The sequence below is a fragment of the Thamnophis sirtalis genome, unplaced genomic scaffold (assembly GCF_051295495.1).
Source record: "Thamnophis sirtalis isolate CommonGarterSnake01/CBP01778 unplaced genomic scaffold, rThaSir2_p1.2 scaffold_11, whole genome shotgun sequence".
In the NCBI taxonomy this organism is placed as follows: domain Eukaryota; kingdom Metazoa; phylum Chordata; class Lepidosauria; order Squamata; family Natricidae; genus Thamnophis; species Thamnophis sirtalis.
The window spans coordinates 15,251,221-15,273,467 of NW_028261391.1; the positions used below are offsets into that span (position 1 = coordinate 15,251,221).

At 40.7% G+C, this 22,247-nt stretch overlaps 1 protein-coding gene across 7 annotated transcripts in view; it reads right to left on the bottom strand.

The window, feature by feature from the left end:
• ECT2 (epithelial cell transforming 2) overlaps positions 1-22,247 on the bottom strand; it is a 58,285-nt gene that overhangs the window by 31,339 nt on the left and 4,699 nt on the right. For 4 of the 7 annotated variants that reach the window (XM_087725235.1, XM_087725232.1, XM_087725233.1 and 1 more), the window contains exons 2-16: positions 21,546-21,702; positions 18,923-19,002; positions 17,372-17,554; positions 15,264-15,353; positions 14,551-14,658; positions 12,238-12,311; positions 11,967-12,097; positions 10,887-11,002; positions 10,650-10,712; positions 8,580-8,802; positions 8,113-8,469; positions 6,376-6,512; positions 2,416-2,535; positions 1,582-1,650; positions 726-836 (exon numbers count right to left, since the gene is read on the bottom strand). In XM_087725235.1, coding sequence (XP_087581361.1) covers positions 726-836; positions 1,582-1,650; positions 2,416-2,535; positions 6,376-6,512; positions 8,113-8,469; positions 8,580-8,802; positions 10,650-10,712; positions 10,887-11,002; positions 11,967-12,097; positions 12,238-12,311; positions 14,551-14,658; positions 15,264-15,353; positions 17,372-17,554; positions 18,923-19,002; positions 21,546-21,675 — 1,992 coding nt within the window. In that variant the 5' untranslated portion in view covers positions 21,676-21,702. The remainder of the gene's footprint in view (positions 1-725; positions 837-1,581; positions 1,651-2,415; positions 2,536-6,375; positions 6,513-8,112; positions 8,470-8,579; positions 8,803-10,649; positions 10,713-10,886; positions 11,003-11,966; positions 12,098-12,237; positions 12,312-14,550; positions 14,659-15,263; positions 15,354-17,371; positions 17,555-18,922; positions 19,003-21,545; positions 21,703-22,247) is intronic. The other 3 variants (XM_087725238.1, XM_087725237.1, XM_087725236.1) reach the window with 1 other exon arrangement.

Sequence of the window (22,247 nt, forward strand, 5' to 3'; positions counted from 1 at the left end):
ACCTGGTGCCTTTTTTGGTGGCAAAAAAATATATAAACTGGAACTTATTTTGGGGGAAACACAGTAGCATGGAGCCTAATATTACTATATAACAAAGTTGTTTTGGATATAAAAAGTTGAGAAATTGAGGTTACGTTTCAGCTTAATAGCCTCGGAGTTCATCCGTTTTTAAACTTCCCGCCCTGCACTGGTTTCTGATGTATGTATAGGAAAAGATTAGCTTTGTGGGACTTCTTCTGCTGGGTCTATTAAGTTGAGTCATGTGAAAATGACAGGAAAAAGTAAAAATAAAAAGTAAAATGAAGACTCAGAGTGGAGCTAATTGTCTCTTGATGACCAAGATTGCCTCAGGATAACTTCTGTTTACAAGTAGCAATTGCATTAATATCAATGTTTTAACCAATTAATACCACTATTGTCTGCCTCCTTGTTCTTTCTATAAGTGCAAACAAGAAACTTTTGCCAGTCTAGCTTACACCCCTTTAAAACACATTAGGATCAGGTGATATTTCTATTTTACAAAAAAGTAAAGTATATGGTGTTATTCGTTCAACCTATTCTGGATGTCAAAGCTGCACTCTTTTTTCCCCATTACAGCCACCGATACGTTATTCTAGCATATTTGTGCTTCCACGGTGCTCAAGCCTTAATTGCTTATTTCAGTTTCAAAATTGCACCTTTCGGGAGACAGATCACTGCATTAGAACCAGCAAATGCATACTTGCCTTTAAGAAAGCATGAAACCTGGGCTTCTGCTTTTCACACTTGGTAATGGTTTCCTTGCTCATTTCAAAGAAGTTCACAAAAGGAGGATATGTTTTCACCAAGTCTTTAGACTGAAAAGAATCCCAAATTTTTATTTACAACATGCATGTGGTTGAAAAATTAAAATAACATCAGTGCTTTGTAGCAGTTTGAAATTACGGTTTGCTCAAGGACCTCTATGCCATTTGGTAAAGCTGACTTCTGCTGGTGTTAGTTCCACACTTGCAATCAAGACCTTGCCTAAGAATCATTAGCATACAGTTGCAATCATGCTTCTGTGAGAAGTGATTTAACTCTACTGAACACAAGTTCATGATTCAATAAACTTAAAAGGATAAATAGGATGGGCGTATGACAATTCGCCATGGCCATCTCGCCACAGGACAACTTACTACGGGACAAGAGTTACATTAATAGCAAGGATATGGTGGGATACAATCATTAAAGAAAGCAAGCAAAAGGATGGACAGAATGAAATATGATTGGCAAAATTAAAATAATTTAATTGTTTTAAATAAATGAAATTGTTCAATTGTCCTGCAGAGAGTTGTCCCGCAGCGAGCTGGCCACAATGAGTTGGCCGGAGCAAGTTGGCCATGGTTGTGTTGGCCGGAGCAAGTTGTCCTATCCCCATGTAGGACTGTACCCCGTTCAAACGCTGTCTAATAATACTAATAGAAAGAGCAGCGCTACATTGCATTTTCCCAATTCAAGACAAAAGGCTCCTTCACATGCCCAAGGGGTAGAAGTGAAGGGTCCACTTTGGATATAAAATAACAGCATTTGTTCATAGCTAGTACAAAACCCAAAACTTACATATTTAAGTATAACATCCCCAATGCTTTGGTTTTCAGTCCAGTTTATCATAAGGTCTTCAAGGTCTTCCTAAAACAGCAAAAGATGGCACTCTATTTATTTGTGATTGTTCATAGTTTTAAAAAAAGCAAGTTACGTTGTTGTTCGAACTTCTAAATGAAGTTTTGCTCGATGTGATGCTTGGGAGCAGGAGAGGAGGGAAAGGGGAAGAATAAGAAAAAACTTTATTTTTAATATTTAATCCAGTGAACATCAGGGAGCTCTGTCAGTTAAGGATGTCATGAAACAACAGCATTGCCAATACTGCATAATGCTCCAAAACAAAATTTAAGATTTAGAATCATCGGCTATTGGTGCTCAAAACAAGCTGTCAAAATATTAGAAAGTTATTTATATAAGACTTTGGGTTGTATGCTAGAGTACTTCAGCTGTTGGAGTAGGGATGGATAATCTCCGGTGCAAATAAGCTATAGAAGCCATGGGTGATCTTGGGCCAGGCACAACCTTTCAGCCTAATCCACTTTACAGAACTGCTGGTGCAGGGAGAAAGGAAGGAGATGAATTTAACAAATATGATGACATCAGGCCCACTTCCAAGCCTAATCCTTTCTTATTTACTAATGAGGTCATGAAGAAATATTAAGGTTTTTTTTTTCCAGGACAGTACTTTGTTCTGAACAAAATGATACTCACAATATAGACTGTTTTAAAATGAGCAAAATAATATTCACAATATAGACGGTTTTAAAATGAGCAAAATAATATTCACAATATATGGTTTTAAAAATGAGCAAAATAATAGTCACAATATAGATTCTCTTAAAATGGTACCACCTTTATCTTAATATGTACATCAAGGATATCTGGAATACTGCCGAATATTGTTTTGATTTCTTCTGCTGCGAGAATAGGGCCTCCAAGCTGTCCTTCCTTTTCCAAAGGGACTTGAAAGACCTGAAGGGGGGGGGGGGGGAAGATCAGCAATTTTATGAAAGCAATCCAGACAATAAACGTTCATCTCTGGATGGAGATGATAGCTTGGACTCTACCTGTTCCTGGGGAGGGCAGAAATGAGCAAAAAATGGCCCATTTTTGCCCCCCCCCCCCAGCAGCACTCTATAAGTTTCCTAAAGGCTATCTATGCCTCGTTTTTTAATTTAAAAAAAAAAACGGGCCCGTTTTCATGAAAAACAGGCCATTTTTGGGAGGTTTGCAGAGTGCAAACTTTTTTTTAAAAAATTTTCCTCTTCAAAAACCTTGCTGCGTCTTATACTCAGAAAAGTACGGTATCTCTCCTATCCCTTTTGTTCCTGTGAATCTCTTTGTCTTTGTCACTCTTAGAAGATACTGTCCTCTAAGTCATGTTTGTTAGGGTTCCAAGTAACAGACCCAATGAAATCAAAACTCTGAGGCCTGGAGTTTTCTCAAAGCATGAATTTATTAGGAATGCCATATTGGCACAGCTAGTGAAAACCCAACTATGAAGGACCTGAGGTTTTCCCCACCCAAATCAAAACCCAAAGTTCTTGCCCCCAGTTCACACATCCATCACATGGTCCTCCTTCGGCTGCCATGCCTTCCAACTACCTGGTGGGGATGTCCTTGGCTCCATGAGAAAGAATGTTGTTTTGGCTAGTTTCCCCTTTACTAGCTCATCTCTCCACTCACATTCCCCACAGCTGCAACGGGCCTTGCTATGGCAGCCCTGAAGATTTCCAAAAATGATTTCAGGGCTGACAATATGCTGGGCTTGTCCTTTAAAGCACAGGTGTAGTTTCATCCCGCATTAAAAATAAACCTCCAGAAAACGCTGAGACATTTGATCCCCAATATGGGATTTAAGATTTTTGTACATGAAACAGACAAGCCCAACATAGGGGCAACCTCAGGCTAAAACATTCATGATGTTGGACCAAAGTGGACTTCAACTCCCAGAATTCCCCAGCCAGCTTTGCTTCGAAGTCCATCCATCCCAAAGTTGCTGAGGCTGAGAAACACTCTTGCAGACAGACCCCACAAATCAGCTTCAATTCAAACATGCTGCTTGGGGCGGGGACTGGGGGGAGTGTTAAAGACTGCTAAGATAAGCAAGATACTCAGGAAGCATTACCATTATGGTATTATGTATAAAATATGATTGGCATTGAAATGATACAATTGAACAATGAATGATTATAAAATGAAAGAATATATTTTAATGTGAACATGGGTATTAATAGTAGAATTATACAAATTGGAGGTTTGAGAAGAATATGTACTTTAAATGCTCAAATGATTGTGATTGGTATTAGAAGTGTACATTGAGACATTGAGTAATGGAAGAAGGAAGGACGAAACTTTAACATAAATAGGTGTGAAGAGTCAAATAAGAAGAATATGAATAATAAAACAGCTGAAGATGGGAAATAGAAAAGAAAAGTCTTTGAATATTATAGCGGCATGGGAGGGAGAAGGTTAAAATGGACAGAAATAAGGGGAATAATTGTGTTTGTTTGTGTGTGTGTGTGTGTACACATATACATACACATACACATACACACATATACATACATACCAGTGGTAGGTTTCAAAAATTTTTAGAACCTCTTCTGTAGGTGTGGCCTGCTTTGTGGGAATAAACTGCCGGCCATGTGACCGAGTGGGAGTGGCTTGCCAGCCATGTGACTGGGTGGGCATGGCCAACTTGTAAAATGTGGTGAAACTCACTTAACAACGCTCTTGCTTAGCAACCAAAAGGTTGGCTCAGAAACTCTGGCATTTGAAGCACGCAAGTCTTAAAGCTGTCAAGTTACAAGACCCTTGCACCCCTAACCCTTTAGAAAAAAAAACCCAGAGGTGTTCAAACTTGACAGCTTTAAGACTTGTGGACTTCAACTCCTAGAATTCCTCCTCTCGCTCTTCATCTTGATGATGTGCGGATGGGCGGGGGGAGTGAGCTGGAACTGGTTCTAAACAGCACTATAAATTTGTGGAACCTCTTCTATATAAGAGGTTAGAACTGGCAGGAACCCACCCCTGCTACCTACATACATATATATTAACATATTAAGATATATGAAAGAATAAGGAAGAGGTTTTAGGAATTGACACAACAATAATATTATGCTTATTTGTATTGAAATGTATGATACCCAGGTGTACATCATTCACACATTGATATGTACAAATAATACAAAATAAAAATGTTGTTTGGAAAAAAAAGGAAGCATTACCAAATTAAAAATATGAGTAAATGACAGAAGCCAAAGGTACTATTTTGATAGTGAAGCAGCTCTACTTTAGCAGCTGCCTAGATTAGCATGTATGGAAGAATAAGAGTGAGGCTCTCTTCTTCCTCCAAAGCCATCATGCCATCCACCGCCCACCCCCATTCACTCCAGAATAGCACAAGTGGTGGACCTGGGGTCAGAGAGGGAAATAAGGAAATTATCTTTCCTTTCTTCCACAATATCTAAGAGGAGATATCTTAAAAGGTTAAATCATGGCAACTGGACCAAAGTTTATTAAAAACGGAGAGGTTTCGATACTCATCCTAGTAACTTTGCCAGTCAAAATGAGAATTTGACTAGGCAGAGAATCGCTGGAAAGAACGGCTCTTGCCATACAGGCTGCAGGGGGTTTCTCCGTAAAAATGAAATAATTTTTTAAATAAACTTTGGTCCAGTTGCCATGGTTTAAGCTTTTAAGATGCCTTTGGAATTTTGGGGATTGAATCTACCTTTACATGCCAGGGTGGGATTCTACCATTTCGGACCATTTCGTGTGAACCGGTAGCTTCAACGATCAGCTGGGCCCTCTTGCGCTTTATTGACATATATCTTCTCAGCTGATTGCCGTGCCTCAGCTGTGTTATCCTGTTTTCCCGAAAATAAGACCTCCCCGGATAATAAGCCCAATCGGGCTTTTGAGCGCATGCATTAAAATAAGCCCTCCCCCCAAAATAAGCCCTTCCCCGAAAATATTGCAACACAGCAGCAGCCATGAGGTGACCACACTCGCCGCCTCCTGAACCTCAAAAATAATAAGATCTCCCCCAAAATAAGGCCAAGTGCTTATTTCAGGGGTCAAAAGAAAATAAGACCCTGTCTTATTTTCGACACAGTACTCCCCAGTTCTAACGCAGAAGGTATTCTTATAACTGCGCACGCACGCGGATCACCGAACCGGTTGTTAAACCGGCAGGATCCCACCACTGTTTGCACAATGTAAGAGACTAGTTGAATATGCACAAAGAATCATGTCTAACTGGTTCCTGCAGCATCGGTCTTAACCCAAGTCACTTAAAGGTTCCACCACAAAACCGCGGTAGACGAAAGCGCGGTAGACGAAAGCGCGGTAGACGAAAGCGCGCTCGACGAAAGCGCGTACGTGACGTCATCACAGCGCGACAAAAACATTGCACTGTGAGCGGTAAATTTAAAATTAAAGCGAAAACCTTACCCTAACCCCCCCAAACCTAACCCTAAACCTAACCCTAAACCTAACCCTAAACCTAACCCTTAACCTAACGCTAAACCTAATGCTAACCCTTAACCTAACTCTAAACCTAACCCTAACGCTTAACGTAACCCTAAACCTAACCCTAACCCTTAACCTAACCCTAACCCTTACCTTTATGTGAATCGGCTTGCTTTAATTTTATTTTAATTTAATTTATTTTTAATTTTTTTCGTCGTGCTGCTGATGACGTCAGGTACGCGCTTTAATCGGGCGCGCTTTAGTGGACCGCGGTTTTGACGGGTCACACACTTAAAGATCAATTTAAGAAACAAGGCAGCAAATGAAGCAACTTACCTGGATTATAGTTGTCAGGATATCTACATAGTTGCTCTCTGTCTGATAGAGCTCCTTTGCAACCTGCCACCTGGCGGATTGCTTGGAAGGAAAGGGAGATATGTTTTTGGATGGCTTTGTGCAGGATTTGGGAGTTTCTGCAAAGAACGGAGAAATAATCATATGACACTTTTTTAAAAAAAATGGCAGGAAATTTACAACAAAGCTAGGAAAGGCTCTTAAAATAGAAAGGCCAATTTAAGATGAATTGGGGCTGGCTGAGTACAATACAAGTTTCAATGACTGCCCAAAATAAAGCAGTAAAATTAACTGCAGAGGTCATCTTCAATATCATCAGGTGATTCTGTAGTTATGTCCACTACGTTCTCTCCATGAAAATAACAGCTGACTATCCTATCAGCACCATCAGGGAAAACAACTAATTGAGAGGTCTCCAACCTTGGCAACTTTAAGCCTAGAGGACTTCAACTCCCAGAGTTGAAGCTGGCTGAGAAATTCTGGGAGTTGAAAACCGCCAGGCTTAAAGTTGCCAAGGTTGGAGACCCCTGAACTAAAGTACTCTGGACAATTTGCTGTGAGAAGATTAATTGCTAGGAATTTTAGATACAATATGCATTCCAAATAGCATCTAAGCAACCTGCTAGCAACCCAAACATGTAGTTGAAACTGACATTTGAATTTGATTCAGATTATTAGTCAGATCCAATTACCCAACTATGATTGCCATCCGCAGGTGTTCCAGCATTGAAAGAAAAATACTGCTGTACTCGTAGCCTTTTTTGCTGGTTGTTCCTGCATTTCATATAAGAATCATAGAGCTTGAAGGGACCTTGGAGGTCTTCTAGTCCAGATAACCTTATACCATCTTGGTCAAATGATTGTCCGGTCTATTTTTGAAAACCTCCAGTGATGGAGCTTATACATTCCTAAGAGCAAGCGATTGCACTGATTAATTGTTCTCACTGTCAGAACATTTCCTTTTGCTTCATTTTAATAAGTTTCCACCCATTATTTTTTCTCCCGTCCTCTGGTGCCTTAGAAAATAAGTCAATACCCACTTCTCTGTGATAGCCCTCCAAGTACTGGCAAACAATTAAAGGTAAAGGTTCCCCTCACACATATGTGCTAGTTGTTCCCGACTCTAGGGGGCGGTGCTCATCTCATTTCAAAGCCAAAGAGCCAGCGCTGTCCAAAGATGTCTCCGTGGTCATGTGGCATGAGTAAATGCCAAAGGCGCACGGAACGCTGTTACCTTCCCATCAAAGGTGGTTCCTATTTTTCTACTTGCATTTTTACGTGCTTTCGTACTGCTAGGTTGGCAGAAGCTGGGACAAGTAATGGGAGCTCACTCCGTTACGCGGCACTAGGGATTCAAACCGCCAAACTGGCGACCTTTCTGATCGACAAGCTCAGCGTCTAAGCCACTGAGCCACCGCCCTAATCCTTTCCCTCAATAGACTAGACATACCTAGTTCCCTTAACCATTCGTCATATGATTTAGCCTCCTGACCCCTTTATCACTGAATGCTTGCGTTCCTTGGAAATGCTTAGTTTATATATATATATATATATATAAAACATATCCAGGGAGAAAGCCAATTTGCAAGGGGATTCTCCAGATTGATCCAATGTTTCATTCTGAAAGTGTCCCTTTGGTGCCAGAGTTGCACTTCAGTTCTGGATTTTAAGCCAACAGCCCTTTCTATCTAAAAACGCCGTCAGTCAACCCACCATCACCTTGTGAAGTTCTCAGCATGCTTACAGCTGGAGGTTGTTGACACCAGACATCTTTCAAAACCGGGATGGAATGAAGCCTGGCATGATTTATTTTATGTTCCATTGGCAAAAGAAAATATTTCTGGAGATTCGTTTGAGGTGTTCCATTAACTACGCTTTCAGGTACATTACTGCTAGATGCCTCGGCTGCTCGTGATAGACTTTCTAATGAGTTTAGGTAACAGTTACAAGAAAAGTTATCCAAAGAAATACAACTGGTGTTTCTGCAGAATGTCTTCCTCATCCGACTAAGTCTAAGGACATCATAGGTGCCTTTCTGTCTATCTTTCTCCAGGCTCCTCAATTCTAGCCTCTTCCCTGCATAGTTTGAGAAGGAAAAAGGCCTGTTACTTATACTGGCAGAACGATCCACCGGCGTTTTGTTTTCAAAAGAAACATCAAAATATACAGAGATAGTTCGGCTATACCTCCATTAGCCATGCTCGACTCGGGTGTATTAGAAATGTCCAGTAAAGATCCTATGGAAAGGGAATGTTCGGCCGATGGCCGTTTCCGAGGTGGGAAGGGAGACATGTCCGTTTCTCGGGTCAACTGAGCAAGGGTTTCTCTCAAACGCCGTCTCTTCCGGTTGCTGTTGGGCGTACTTAAGGAAAGGACCGAGGTTGAAGTCTTCAATTCGGGACTGTCTGGCTGTAGGGAAAGGCAGATGTCCAGATTAGTAACTGTTTTCCTTTTACCGTCAAGTTCTGTTCAGATGGCCAATTATTGCCACTCAAAGTTATATTATACGTCAGTGATGGTGAACCTTTGCAGCACCAAATGTTGAAAGAGGAGTACGCGAGCCTGCAAGCACACTTCCGTCTGGGATGCAATCCGGAAGAGGAGCTGCCCAGATGCATGCGCGCACTGGAAAACAAACTTCTGGTTTCTGGTGTGCGCGTGTGTGCCGGCCAGCTAATCTTCCTGTTATTAGCACATGCACACGCGATAATCAGCTGGCCGGCAAGCATGCTCATGCTGGAAAATGGAAGACCAACTCTTCCAGTTTCCAGCACGAAGGGAAGCTGATCTTCACGTATGCGTGCGCGCCAGAAACCTGGAAGAGGAACAGGCAATGCCGCGTATGCCAGGCAATATGGCTCCCCATGCCACTTCGGCCGTACATGCATGCCATAGGTTCGCCATCACAGTTACAGGTTATCTTCGACTCATCAGCACAATTGATCGCAAAGTTTCAGTGGAAACATTCATTACGTGAATTATTGCCCCATTTTACAATCTTTCTCGCCACAGTTGTTAAGCGAATGACTGCAGTTGTGAACTAACAGACATGGTTGTTTGGCGAATGTGGCCTCCTCACTGAATTTGCTTGTCAGAAGGTCGCAAGATTGATTTACATCATGAGCCCACGACACTGCAACCATCCTAAAGATGAGCCAGTTGCCAAGCATCTGAATTTTGTTCAGGTGACCCCAGGGATGCTGCAATGGTCGTCAGTGTGAAAAACGGTCATAAGTCGCCTTTTTCAGTGACATTGTAACTTTCTACAATAATACAATAGCAGCGTTGGAAGGGACCTTGGAGGTCTTCTAGTCCAACCCCCCTGCCCAGGCAGGAAACCCTATACCATTCCAGACAAACGGCTATCCAACTTCTTCTTAAAGACTTCCAGTGTTGGGGCATTCACAACTTCTGGAGGCAAGCTATTCCACTGATTAATTGTTCTGTCAGGAAAATTCTCCTCAGTTCTAAGTTGCTTCTCTCCTTGATTAGTCTCCACCCATTGCTTCTTGTTCTACCCTCAGGTGCTTTGGGGAATAGTTTGACTCCCTCTTCTTTGTGGCAACCCCTGAGATATTGGAACACTGCTATCATGTCTCCCCTAGTCCTTCTTTCTCTTAAACTTTCTGCAACCGTTCCTCATGTTTTAGTCTCCAGTCCCCTAATCATCCTTGTTGCGCTTCTCTGCACTCTTTATAGAGTCTCCACATCTTTTCTACATCGTGGCGACCAAAACTGAGTGCAGTATTCCAAGGGTGGCCTTACCAAAGCATTATAAAGTGGTATTAACACTTCACGTGATCTTGATTCTATCCCTCTGTTTATGCAGCCTTTGAACGATCACTAAATGAATTTCTGTAAGTGGAGGATTACCTGTATTAATATTATTATTTTTCCTTGCAAGTTTAACCTGTAAAACACATTTGAGAGATTCTGTAGAAATTGTCAGTCATGCAGGTCATGGTTGTTCCAAAGGTGCTTTTTCAGGAGGCAACTGGACTTTCTTATTTTTCTTTTGAAGACTTTTCGCTTCTCATCCAAGAAGCTTCTTCAGCTCTAAGAGGATAGTGGGGATCTCCACTATCCTGTAAGAGCTGAAGAAGCTTCTTGGATGAGAAGCAAAACATCAAAAGAAAAATAAGAGAGTCCAGTTTTCTCCTGAAAAAGCACCTTTGGAGCATATAAGCCTTTCAACATTTTAGCTTGATTTTGCAAATTGTTCTCCGAATTCTCCATTTCCTTGCATAGCAGCATACCTTTTCGAATAAGTACATTGATTCTCCAGCTCTGGCATCCATCTGTATACTTCCCCAGAACCACTAGAGGGAGAAAAAGTATTTTCTGTCATTTATTCAAGCCGGTGCAACTATCTATCATTCCACACTTAAGAATAGCGACTGAACATGGCTTAGGTTATAAAACCTATAAAATTCAGAAAACATTAATTAAACAAAACATGTTTAAGAATCCAGGCATGTTATTTTTAGACTGACCTCTTGCTTTACAACAAAAAGGCTCGGAGGAGACTCAAACGGAATATTTTTTACTGTGTTTTCTTCAACTATAAGATGAGTACAGCGTTCATCACCAACAGGCAAATGCTGTCCTCCTGTGGATGAAAAGTAATCAATTGCCTGTCATTTTCTAACTTCTTTTACAATCTGCTGTTACAAACGGTGCATAATAGGAAATAAAAAGATGTCAGTGATAAAGACAATATCACAAATGTAGTAAGGAAACACCAAAGCTAAGGTTTGCTCAACGCAACAATTTAGAAAGGAAGTTACAAAAGAAATGTAAACCTTATTGGTTTAAATAAAGGTAGACTTTTGATATCTTCCAGTAAGGGAGTGGGGTTTGCTCTCTGTTTATAAACAATAGCTGTATGTAACAGTTGTTAACAGTATAATAGCTGTCTAAAACAGATAGTGTATATAAATAGAGAGCAAACCTCTTTTAATCTAGTTTGAGATTGATTGATATGGTACCATAAAGGTAAAGGTTCCCCTCGCACATATGTGCTAGTCGTTCCCGACTCTAGGAGGCGATGCTCATCTCTGTTTCAAAGTCGAAGAGCCAGCGCTTTACGAAGACGACTCCGTGGTCATGTGGCTGGCATGACTAAACACCGAAGGCTCACGGAACGCTGCTTTTACCTTCCCGCCTCCCTCCCTTCTAGTACTGAAGATGTTATCTAGTCTGGTAATGAAACGCCTGCAAGCAAACAACCAAGGTCAGAGAGCATCAAGAACTCCAAAGGTGTACATGAACTGGAATAGCCATACTACTACCAGATTTCTTCTTATAGAAATCAACTGCTATGCTATCTAAGCATTCGGAGTAAATAACATTTAATAAAATCACTCTTGAAATGAGCACACAAGGTCTCTACACTGATTGTGGTGTCGGTTACAATGGCAAGTTCGTCCGTCTAGGAAATCCATATTGCAGTATGGCCGTGGCTTAGTGTGAGACACAAATTTAGTCCTAATGATTTAACACCACAGGATGGCCAAAAAGAAAGAATGGATTAGACTGAATTGTGGACCCAGCCATAACCTTCTCATATTTACCTTGCATTTCTGTCATTTCTTCCATGTTCTTTTTCTCTTCCTCAGAGAATCCAAGAAAACTTAAAATGCAATCCTGAAAGGGTGGCACTTTAAATTCTTTTCTAAATTCATCATCGGCAGCACAAAAGTCACTAAAAGAAGAAAAGGACACAGAGAAAGGCATGAATTTAAGGCAACCGCATTAAATTTTATTTCCTATTATTCTGGAATACTTGCTTTCAAGCTAAAAGAATGCTATGCCGGGCCTTTCTCCAGGAAAGATCATACATACATGTCATTTCTTCTCTCCCAAGATTTATAAATCCACTCTGCTTTCATGATTGGAGTGCCAAGACTCACAGCTACCTGCAAACAAAGACATTTGAAAGTGCTGTTAACTCTTGCATCAAGGTACAGATCCATAGGTCTATTTCCATCTTCTTGTCCTTGATAAAGCTTTTAACAGGGGTGGGATTCTACCGGTTCGGGTGAACCGGTAGCTTCGACGATCAGCTGGGAGCGAACCAATTCACTGCAATGAGAAAGCGGGCCCTCCCGCCCACATGCTTTACTTTCCTAGATCTTCTCAGCTGAGTCGCGCGACAGAGTGGATTGCCGTAGCTCAGCTGTTTCCCGCCACAGAAGTAATACGGAAGATAAATTTTCTCTAAAAGTGCATGTGCGTGCAAAACACGCGATCACCGAACCGGTTGTTAAATTGGTAGGATCCCACCACTGGCTTTAAGGTTTTTAACAAATATAGAGAGGCAGGAGATTAAATGATTCTGGGTTTCAATGTGTCTTCTTGATATAGAAAATTACAAGGGCAAAGGAACATACAGAATCTGAACTTTACAAACAAGTATTACAAATGCAACTAAGGTGTTCATATCTATTGATTGAGCTATTCGAAAGTAACATCAAATTCTAGTGTAATTTCATAACAATCAGAAGTTTTGCATTGTCTACATTTGAATCTCCTTGCATATATAAACTATAGAGCAGAAGATTTTAATTATGCTTCTAAACAGCCCAAAGGCTTTATTTAGATGCAAACCGACATGCTTTAGTTGTTAAAGCAATCAATTAATCCACATAGGAAACATGGGTTAGAACAATTGCAATGTCTTCATTTAAGTTTTGAAAAGAACACATTCATTCATTCATTCATTCATATACAGTATACCATCTCTTATAGTTGAATATCACACTGCTTCTATTGTTATGTAGCCTTAGATAAAGTCAAAGTGCATCTTTTTGTAAAGGAAACAATTATTTGATAGGCTATAAATGGAAAAACCGCTTGCATACAATACAATTTTTCTTGTTAAAGGCATTTAAATAACAGCAAACTGTAAACAAATGTATTTTACTGGGAAAAAACAGTGCAAAAATAATAATAACACTATACCTCAATTATGAGACACCTTTGTCTATAACCAATACTTATAGGCACTGGCTTGCTATATAATTTCTATATTAGGGCATTTGCTGTATTTTTCTGAAGGATAGCAAGAGGTTGCCTTTGCTGGATTACAAGTGATCAAATTATCAAATAACATACAAATTCTATTCAATTTTGCAGATATGATACAAAACAGTAGCATGCCATGTAGCAATAAATATATATAACTAGGAGATTTAAATGACTCTTAAATTGTTCAACATAATGGTTATAACTATGTTTAACCACACAAAATGTGTTGTTAAACAATATCACAAGAGTTCTAAAAGAACCATTCTTCCCCTTCATCACAATCATAGATTTAATCACGAGGGAGGAAGTCAAAGCCAGGTTGTCCTCATTCATAAAAGCAGGAAGCTATGTCAAAATACAGATTATTGGACATGTTTTGTAGTTGTACTCACAGATGAGGCTCATCGATACATGTCATTGCAGTATTTTAAGATTGCATCCATGGATCAAAAGTCTATTGCTGTATCCCCCTTGCTGCTTTCAGAATTAGACTTTGAACTCAATACCCATTCACTGCTTTTAAAACCTTGAATATATACCGTATTTTTCGGAGTATAAGATGCTCTGGACTATAAGAAGGGGGAGGAAAACAAGAAAAAAAATCTGCCTTTGCCTCCCAGCATTCAACTGGCCCGTTTGTCGTGGCCCATTCATCACTGCCGTGGTCCACTTGCCGCCATCCATTTGCCACTGCTTGTTTGCTGCCGCCTGTTTGTTGCGGCCTGTTCGCCAACGCGGTGGCCCATTCACCACCGCCGCAGCCCGTTTGGCACCACCACAGCCCATTCACTGCCGCCAATCCCCACCGCCCAGAACCAGCCAAAAATGCGATGCGTGGAGGCGAAAAACAGGGTGTGCAGAGGACAAAAATGCAACATGCAAAGGCCCAAAACAGCTGAAGGGTGGGGGCCAGTGGGTGGGCAGGCGGGGCTTCGGCAACATTCGATGTATAAGATGCACCACAATTTTCACCCACTTTTGGGGGGGGGGGGAGTGCATTTTATAATCTGAAAAGTATGTTTTTTATAAATTGTTTTGTTTGTTGTTGTTCGCAATTAACCAAATATACTGATCTGTAAAAAGCAAATCTACACTTAAATCCTTAAGGGAAATTTGAAATTTACTTACTCGGAATTTGTCTCCTTGTGTGGAGTTAGCTACTAGATGTGTAACTTTAGAACTGAAGTCCCGCCGAATAATCCCTCCCATATGATGAACCAGGGACACCATTTTAACCTAAAAGCAAAATTGGAGCACGGTTGAGCAGGTTTGAAATAAAATTGCTGCTGGACAAAGCAAGGATGTCATTTATACAAAGTAATTTCTCTTGCTGGTTTACCTAGGTAAATTTAAGCATCACAACTGTACAAATTCAGTTTGAATTCCTACATCACTTTAAACCATGGCTTCTTTAGCGACAGTTTGACTAAATTATAAATTGGCTTGATTTATACAAGCAATGCTTTACAACCCACAATTGCCAAGTACACAAATATATTAAAGCCAAACTCAAAACAAATCACTTGTCATTATATGCAAAGTTAACCCTGCTATAATCTGTCTAATGGATATTATCAATTGAATTGTAAAATTGAATGGAATTTAAAGTCCATCACAATATTAATAGTCAACAAATTACTTTTTTGTTCATTTCAAATGAATGTGTTGTATCAGATCAATCTAATGAAGGACTCAGAGGTTCTCTGTATCTATATTCTGAAGTTCTATTCTAATACTAGATAAGGCCAAGCTTAAAGCTGATGGCCAAATATTAACTAACATTGCAATTTTCAACACAACCACCATATTAATAAACATTTGTAGAAAGAAAATATTCTTACCAGTTCATCTTTCTTCCTGAATCCTGTGAAGCATAATACAAGATTCACCATATTTGTGCAGTACAGTGGACGACACGTGATGGGTAGAGGCTGGGAAAAAAATCTAATTAACACCATTTCCAAAAATTTTCATTGTTATATTTGTTAAGCTTTCTTTAACCAAAAACCACAATCAAGGGCCTCATTAATATAGTACAATTGCAGGGCCTTAAGAAAATAGGACTCTAAATTGAGAAGGGATGATACTAATACTAATAACAGCCACAAGACTTGTATGCCCCTTGACTCTTGGGATGCATTCCAAAAAACCCTGAGAAGTTTTAATCCGAGGCTGTCACAAGGCCATGGGATTCCCTCAAATAGGCTGGATCCAAGCCACACAGTATTTAAAAGATAATGAGTGCTTTGTATTTCACAAGGAAAGAAAAGGACAGTCAGTGCCAACTTTTTAGCGCATGTCTGATTTGGCTTCCATTTGCTTATCCCGAGGACAAACCAGCTGTTGGGGTTTGCATCAATTGCCAGTTCCAGGCTAGACTCAAGGACAGTGTTGTGGCCGCCAGTGGCCAGCGGAGTTGGCAGCAGATTCGGACAGTGAGGAGGTTGGGGAGGAACATGGACAACTCCTGGAGTCTGGGGAAGGTTCTGATGAGGGCTCTGTGTCAGAGGCAGAGAGGGGGCCAGAGCCGTATGCCGGCTATCAACTGCCTTCAGAAGTAGACAACAGTGAGGCAAACAGCTGGAGCCTGTTCCCAGTGTGTGCATGCACAGTTTCCAGACGAAGGGGACAGCTAAAGAACAAGGGTCGACTTGGGAGTAAGGCCACAGGTGGATAATGAATGGCCCCTCCCAGAGGAAATAAAAGAGGAGCGAAAGGGGAGTGGAGTTTGCAGGAGACAATTAGTTCGCTTAATTAGTTTGTGACTCTTGGAGACTCCTTGCCAAGTTTTGCAGATATCGACCTGCCAGCCTCTCTACGCCAGATAAGGTCTGTGACTGTAAATCCTCCCTTGAAAGACTTTGCTGGATGTGAATGAGCATAATTTACATTAATAAAAGGTTTTTTTGTTGGGACAAGGAGTTTGCTTCATGCTCTTAGGAAGCCTAGGTCAGAATAGACAGTCCATGGAAAGCATCTGATAAAGTGAAAGGGAGAAGTTAGCAGCATATGCCCCACCATGTTAAGATCCTTTTCTTCCAGTAAGACAAAGTTGCTATTTCAACCAAAGCCGACAAAAATTTTTCCCGACCTCAGAAGATTTCACAGCAACAACAACAAAAAAAAAGGACCTTATTCAGAACAGGGGAAATCTATCCTTGTGACTCCTGACAAAATATACATCATCTTGCTTGGATTCAATTTCATTTTAATATCTCTCACCCAGTCCATTACTGGCGTTAGCCAAGCATTCGGGGTACCATGCCATTATCTGAAGATTTCAGAGAGAAATGCATTGAGTGTCATCAGCCAATTGACAGCACCCAACTCCATACCCCTAATGATCTCTCCCAGCAGGTTCACTTCAATGCTGCAAGATACTGGAAAGAATGAAGCCCTGAGGGATGCAATATAATAGCATGTCCTCAGAAGCCCATCGCTACCTATAGAAAGTGCTCGCAGAGGTGGTGTTTTGTATGGCATGAAGCATCTCAAAGAGAAATGTGTGTTTCTCACACACCCCAAAAAGATGAATTGTACTGACGCTGCAGAGCAAGGACTTCACTGCTGCAAATTACATTCAATTCGCACAGCCCCAGCAGCAAAGTTACTAAATATCTCTCAAAGCTCATGTTATTAGACATTTGGAGACATTATAGTTTTTCATAAATGATTTTCGAACCAATCCATACCGAGGTCTATTCAGTACTTTGATGACTTGCTAAAGTTCATTATATTTCCATCCTGGAAGTTTAAGCCTAGTTTTGCTATTCCTGCTTTTGTGTAAATTACTTTAAATAAGCTTCTGATAAGAATAGCAACACATTCAAGTAAAGAATTTTTTTTTAAATTCAATGACAGGAGAAGCCATCAACTCCATTCAGCAGATGTATCAAATATATACTTTAAAAGGCAGCAATTTTCCGTGTCGCTTTTATTGGTTTCTTACCTCGCCTTTTTTAGCACACTGAAATACCACTGGGGGCCCAAGGATCCTGCAGTCTGCCTTGTTCAAGTTACTAAAAATGGGTTCTTCAAAGTCTGATATTACAAAGACAGCCTCAACCTCCAGTGATTCAGAATCATCCCACGTTTTCATAGATTCCATCTTTAGGTAGGGCACTTTAATGTCCTGCATTGTTTCAAGATAAGATATTTATAAATAACATGTATGTAGCAATACCAATAACGTAAAGAGTTATATATGGCTTCATAGTGCTTTACAGCCCTCTCTAAGTGGTTTACAGCGTCAGCATATTGGCCCCAACAATCTGGGTTCTCGTTTTACCGAACTCGGAAGGATGGAAGGCTGAGTCAACTTTGGGCTGGTCGGGATCAAACTCCTGACAGTAGGAATGCAGAAGAAGCCTGCAATACTGCTTTCTAACCACTGTGTCTCCATGGCTCCTGTAGGTTTTCTATGTTGTTTCCATAAAGAAAGAATTAACTAGGCTTCAGAGTGCGGAACACTGGGACAAACAAACATGACTGATTCTTTTTTCCAAGACCTATCTAATTTAAATTCTGCATCCTCGGTATAAGCCTCATTAATTTTTACAATCGGTTTCATCAAACCTGAAACCAAAGCAGGCGTGTGAGAATTGTCAAAGCAGATTGGTGCTTCTGTTCACTTCTTTCCACAGGGTACCCATTCACTTCTACCAGGTCCTTTTGTTTACCCTTCTACTAAGTTTTGATAGCAGTGGCTTCCCTCTCTCTACTCCAATCCCAAATACCATTTCCCCAAAAATAAAACTTCCCTGGATAATAAGCCCAATTGGGATTTTGAGCGCATGTGCTAAAATAAGCCCTCCCCGAAAATATTGCAACACAGCAGTAGCCATGTGGTTACCACGTTGGCTGCCTCCTGCACCTCAAAAATAATAAAACCTCCCCGAAAATAAGGTCAAGTACTTATTTCAGAGGTCAAAAGAAAAAAAAAAGACCCAGTCTTATTTTCGGGGAAACACGGTAGTGCAACATGCAGAGACACCCTTTTCCCCAAATACCATATGGATGATACTTTTTATTAGTTTTCTTCTAGTTCACTAGAAAGCTTTCATTATTTTAAACATGGAACTTCCATTGTCTTAAAAGCTCTATAGCCGTGATGGCAAACCCAGCCATCGCCCCAGTCCAGCTCCACCATGCATATGCGCCTCCCGCCAGTCTTTGGGTCTCTGCTGCGCATACGCAAGTGGAGAGAGTGTGAATGCACAGGAGGCACCCACGTAGCGCCCCTGTGTCCTATTTTGGGCCTGGAAAGCCTACACCAACCTGGAAACAAAAAATGGGTGGGTGGGGGGCATGTGTGGGGGAGCGTGGGCTGTCGTGCACACATTACATTATGGGTGCGGGAGGGCGCACTGTTGCGCACACTTTTGGCAGGCGACGACAAAAAGGTTAGTTAGAAAGGAGAGCTTCAGTATGAGAACGACACAGTAAATCAGAGTTCCAGATGCAATGAGATTTTACTATATCAACAAACAAATTCACAAACCTCTAATGCTGTTGTGAGTTTTTCACATCTTGCAGCTTCCTGAACTAAAATCACCTTGATTTCAACCGGGGGTATTTCCTCTGTTGGGAAAGGGAGGAAATAATCAGCCTAAAGAAAACTTCAAGGGTTAAAGGAATTTATCATCCTTCTCCAAAAGAAAGAAAAGTGAAGAAATTGAAAGAAGCAGACGATTTGTCTACTACATACAGTATATCCCAGAAACAAAATTCCTGTATTCAAAGTTTCCCGAAAAGCAAATTTGTTCCCAGAGCAGAAATGATATTCTTGCAGACTACGTTTTAACCAATTGGGTGCAGACTGCACTAGACCTAGTTGTTAAAAGTGAGCAATCAGAAGAGCCATCATACTCCACATAGACAGTGGGTTATATGAGGCGTTGGTCACTTTCATATAAAACAGTACTAGGTAATGCAAGGATGCTTTACATTTTCAAGGAATTAAGGAAACAACCCATGAAAAAGTAAATCAAAGGTGCTTTTTCAACAAGCAACTTGGTTTTTCCTTGAAAAAGTTTGGCTCCTCATCCAAGAAGCTTCTTCAGCTCTTTGGAACTCTTCTTGAACTTCTTGGGATTTTTTTGAAACTCTTCAACTCTCCTTGGAAATCATCCAAGAACCTTCTTCAGCTCTTTGAGCAATTCCACGAACAACACACTGAGGTATAATCCGGCTGGAAAATGATTAAGGAATTAGAGGACTTCAGCCTCCTAATTCAGAAACAAGTGCCACTGGGGCACAAGACTAATCCATGATATAAGCCTGCCTTATACTGAAATTCAGTTCTGGAAACCTGCAGGATGCACACTCCTGCCAATACTTTGCAGCTAGATTCCCACACTGAAGTAAACCATGCTGCTTGGTTGTTACCATGAGGTGACGTACAGAGGCTTTTCTCCTAAGTCTTTTATTCATGGAAAGGGATTACCAGAGTTCTCCTAGCTGGTCTACAGTTAAACAGTTTGCATAAGGAGCAAACGAACTAAAGGTAATTTTTGATTTACGACAGTTCATTTAGCGACTGTTCAAAGTTACAACAGCACTGAAAAATGTGACATATGACCATTTTTCAGAGTTAACAACCCTTGCAGCATCCCCATGGTTATGTGATCAAAATTCAGATGTTTGGCAACTGGTTCATATTTATGACTGTTATGTCCCAAGATCATGCGACGATCCAAGGTAGGTCTTTGCAGAAGGTCGAGTTGGGCTTCTCTCTGCAGTTGTCCCCTGTTGCAGGATATTGTTGTCAGTAGCACAGGAAAAAAAAACACCTTCTGATGAGCCAGTTTTAAGGAAGCACTCCAGCCGGGCTTCCTGGGATTGACAGGCGGCTTGGAGAAGCACTTCTCTTGTTGGCCTGAACTGCCAGCTTCAGATATCACCAGAGCCAGAAAGCTGTGTTCCTTGTTTGAGCTATTCTTGGTGTAAGGCCTGAGCAGGTGGTATCTTATCTACCCGGTGGTTAAGTGTGAGGCCTCCAATCCTCTCCTAAACTGGAAAGATTAAGGATCCTTGTGCTCTTGGAACTTGGTTGTTTTCTTGCAGAGGTTTCATTACCCAAACTAGGTACTGGTGAGATTGTTCGGACTATAAGACGCACCTTTTGTCGGACTATAAGACGCACCTTTTTGTCTCCCAAAAGGGGGTGAAAATGTCTGTGGAGTGAATATTGCCAAAGCCCTGCCGACCCGCTGGCCATTTTTTTGGCCTCTGCATGGCCCGTTTCAGGCCTTTTTTCAGACCATTTTCTGGGGGTTTTTTGGACCATTTTTGAGGGTTTTGGGGGTGTGTTTTTTTGGGGGGGGAAACAGCCTGACAAAAGCCTCAAAAACGGGCCAACAAAGCCTCAAAAACGGGCCAAAAAAACCTAAAAAATGGGTAGAAAGCTGGAAAAGGGTCAAAAAAAGGATCCAAAAAAGGGCTGAAAATGTGGCGCGTGGAAGACAAAATCCTTTTTTTTTTCCTTTTCGAAATTTAGGTCTGTCTTATAGCCAGGTGCGTCATCTAATCTGAAAAATATGGTAATATTTCGGATTGAATTTATTAGAATCTTTCTATATTTTATCACTTTTACCTGTTGAGTAGGAAGCCCCAAGAGAGAAAGCCTCGTTAGTGAAATATTTTGTGAAACATCCATTCACAGATCACCCAGCCATCCTCCCCCCCACAGTTTGCTCTTAACTGGGGAAAAAAACACAATTCAGTTATGGCAATTTTTTTAGTAATGTATCTATGATTTAACATCTAAGGCTGCAATACATACTATAGCAATGATTCATATAATGGTGTTGCCTTTCTGTTGCTATTTATTACGTTTATCGACGTTCGTAGCACCTTAAGGTTCCATTCTGATGCCAAAAAGAAAAGTAGAAGCATTTCAGTTCGATAAATAAATGCAAACAGCTAAGCTTGCGGGCAGACCGACTACATTATGCTTTTTATTGTCTTCAAGCCTAGGGAAATTGGTGACTATTATAAATAAATTACAAACAAGTGTGCATTTGAATGTTTACATCTCAAACACTAAACACACGGAGAAAGAACTACTAGTTCGAAAGTACAGTGTGGGAGGAGGAATACACTAAAATAAAAATTTACATTACCTCTGCTGTCAGAAGCAATTCGGGTGAATACATTGTCCTTGGAATTTTCTATAATTTTTAAGTCAAGAACAGAAGAATCTGCCAAGATGCTTTTTGTGGTATCAGACATGAATGTAGTGTTCTCAGTCATGGTCAAAATGGCATCTCTCTTCTACAGCTGCAAGAGAAACATCCAGTTCAAAAATATGACCCTAAGCAGAGTAATTTGCTTAAGATTGTTAGTGACACTGTAATTTTGAGGATTCTCACATTTCATTAAGGTTTTCTCTTCACTTCCACTATCAAATAATCCTTCTCCCCTGCCCCACTTTATTTTATATTTCTACTGCTCCTGTCTGCTGTTTCCACTCAAGTCTCCATTACAATATGGAGACTCCAAAAGGATTCCTAAGATATGCAGAATCTCTCAGCTGCACAATTACCTATTAAATAACGAGGAAGATAGAATTAAAGGTAATATTAAAATGTGACTGCCAAGACATGTAACTTCATAATTTACAATTACTGAGCTGCCAAAAAGATGTACATGACCCAGAATTAGCTGAAGGAAATTATATGGCCCCCTGGAATTCATCATCCATAGACCTGACAGAATAGCCCAGAAATAAAGAAAGAACATGCCACTGATATGCAAAGGTAATCACTTGCCAACTCCATGGAAGAGTGTAATCAGACTTAGCACAGACCATAAAAGGGTTCTCA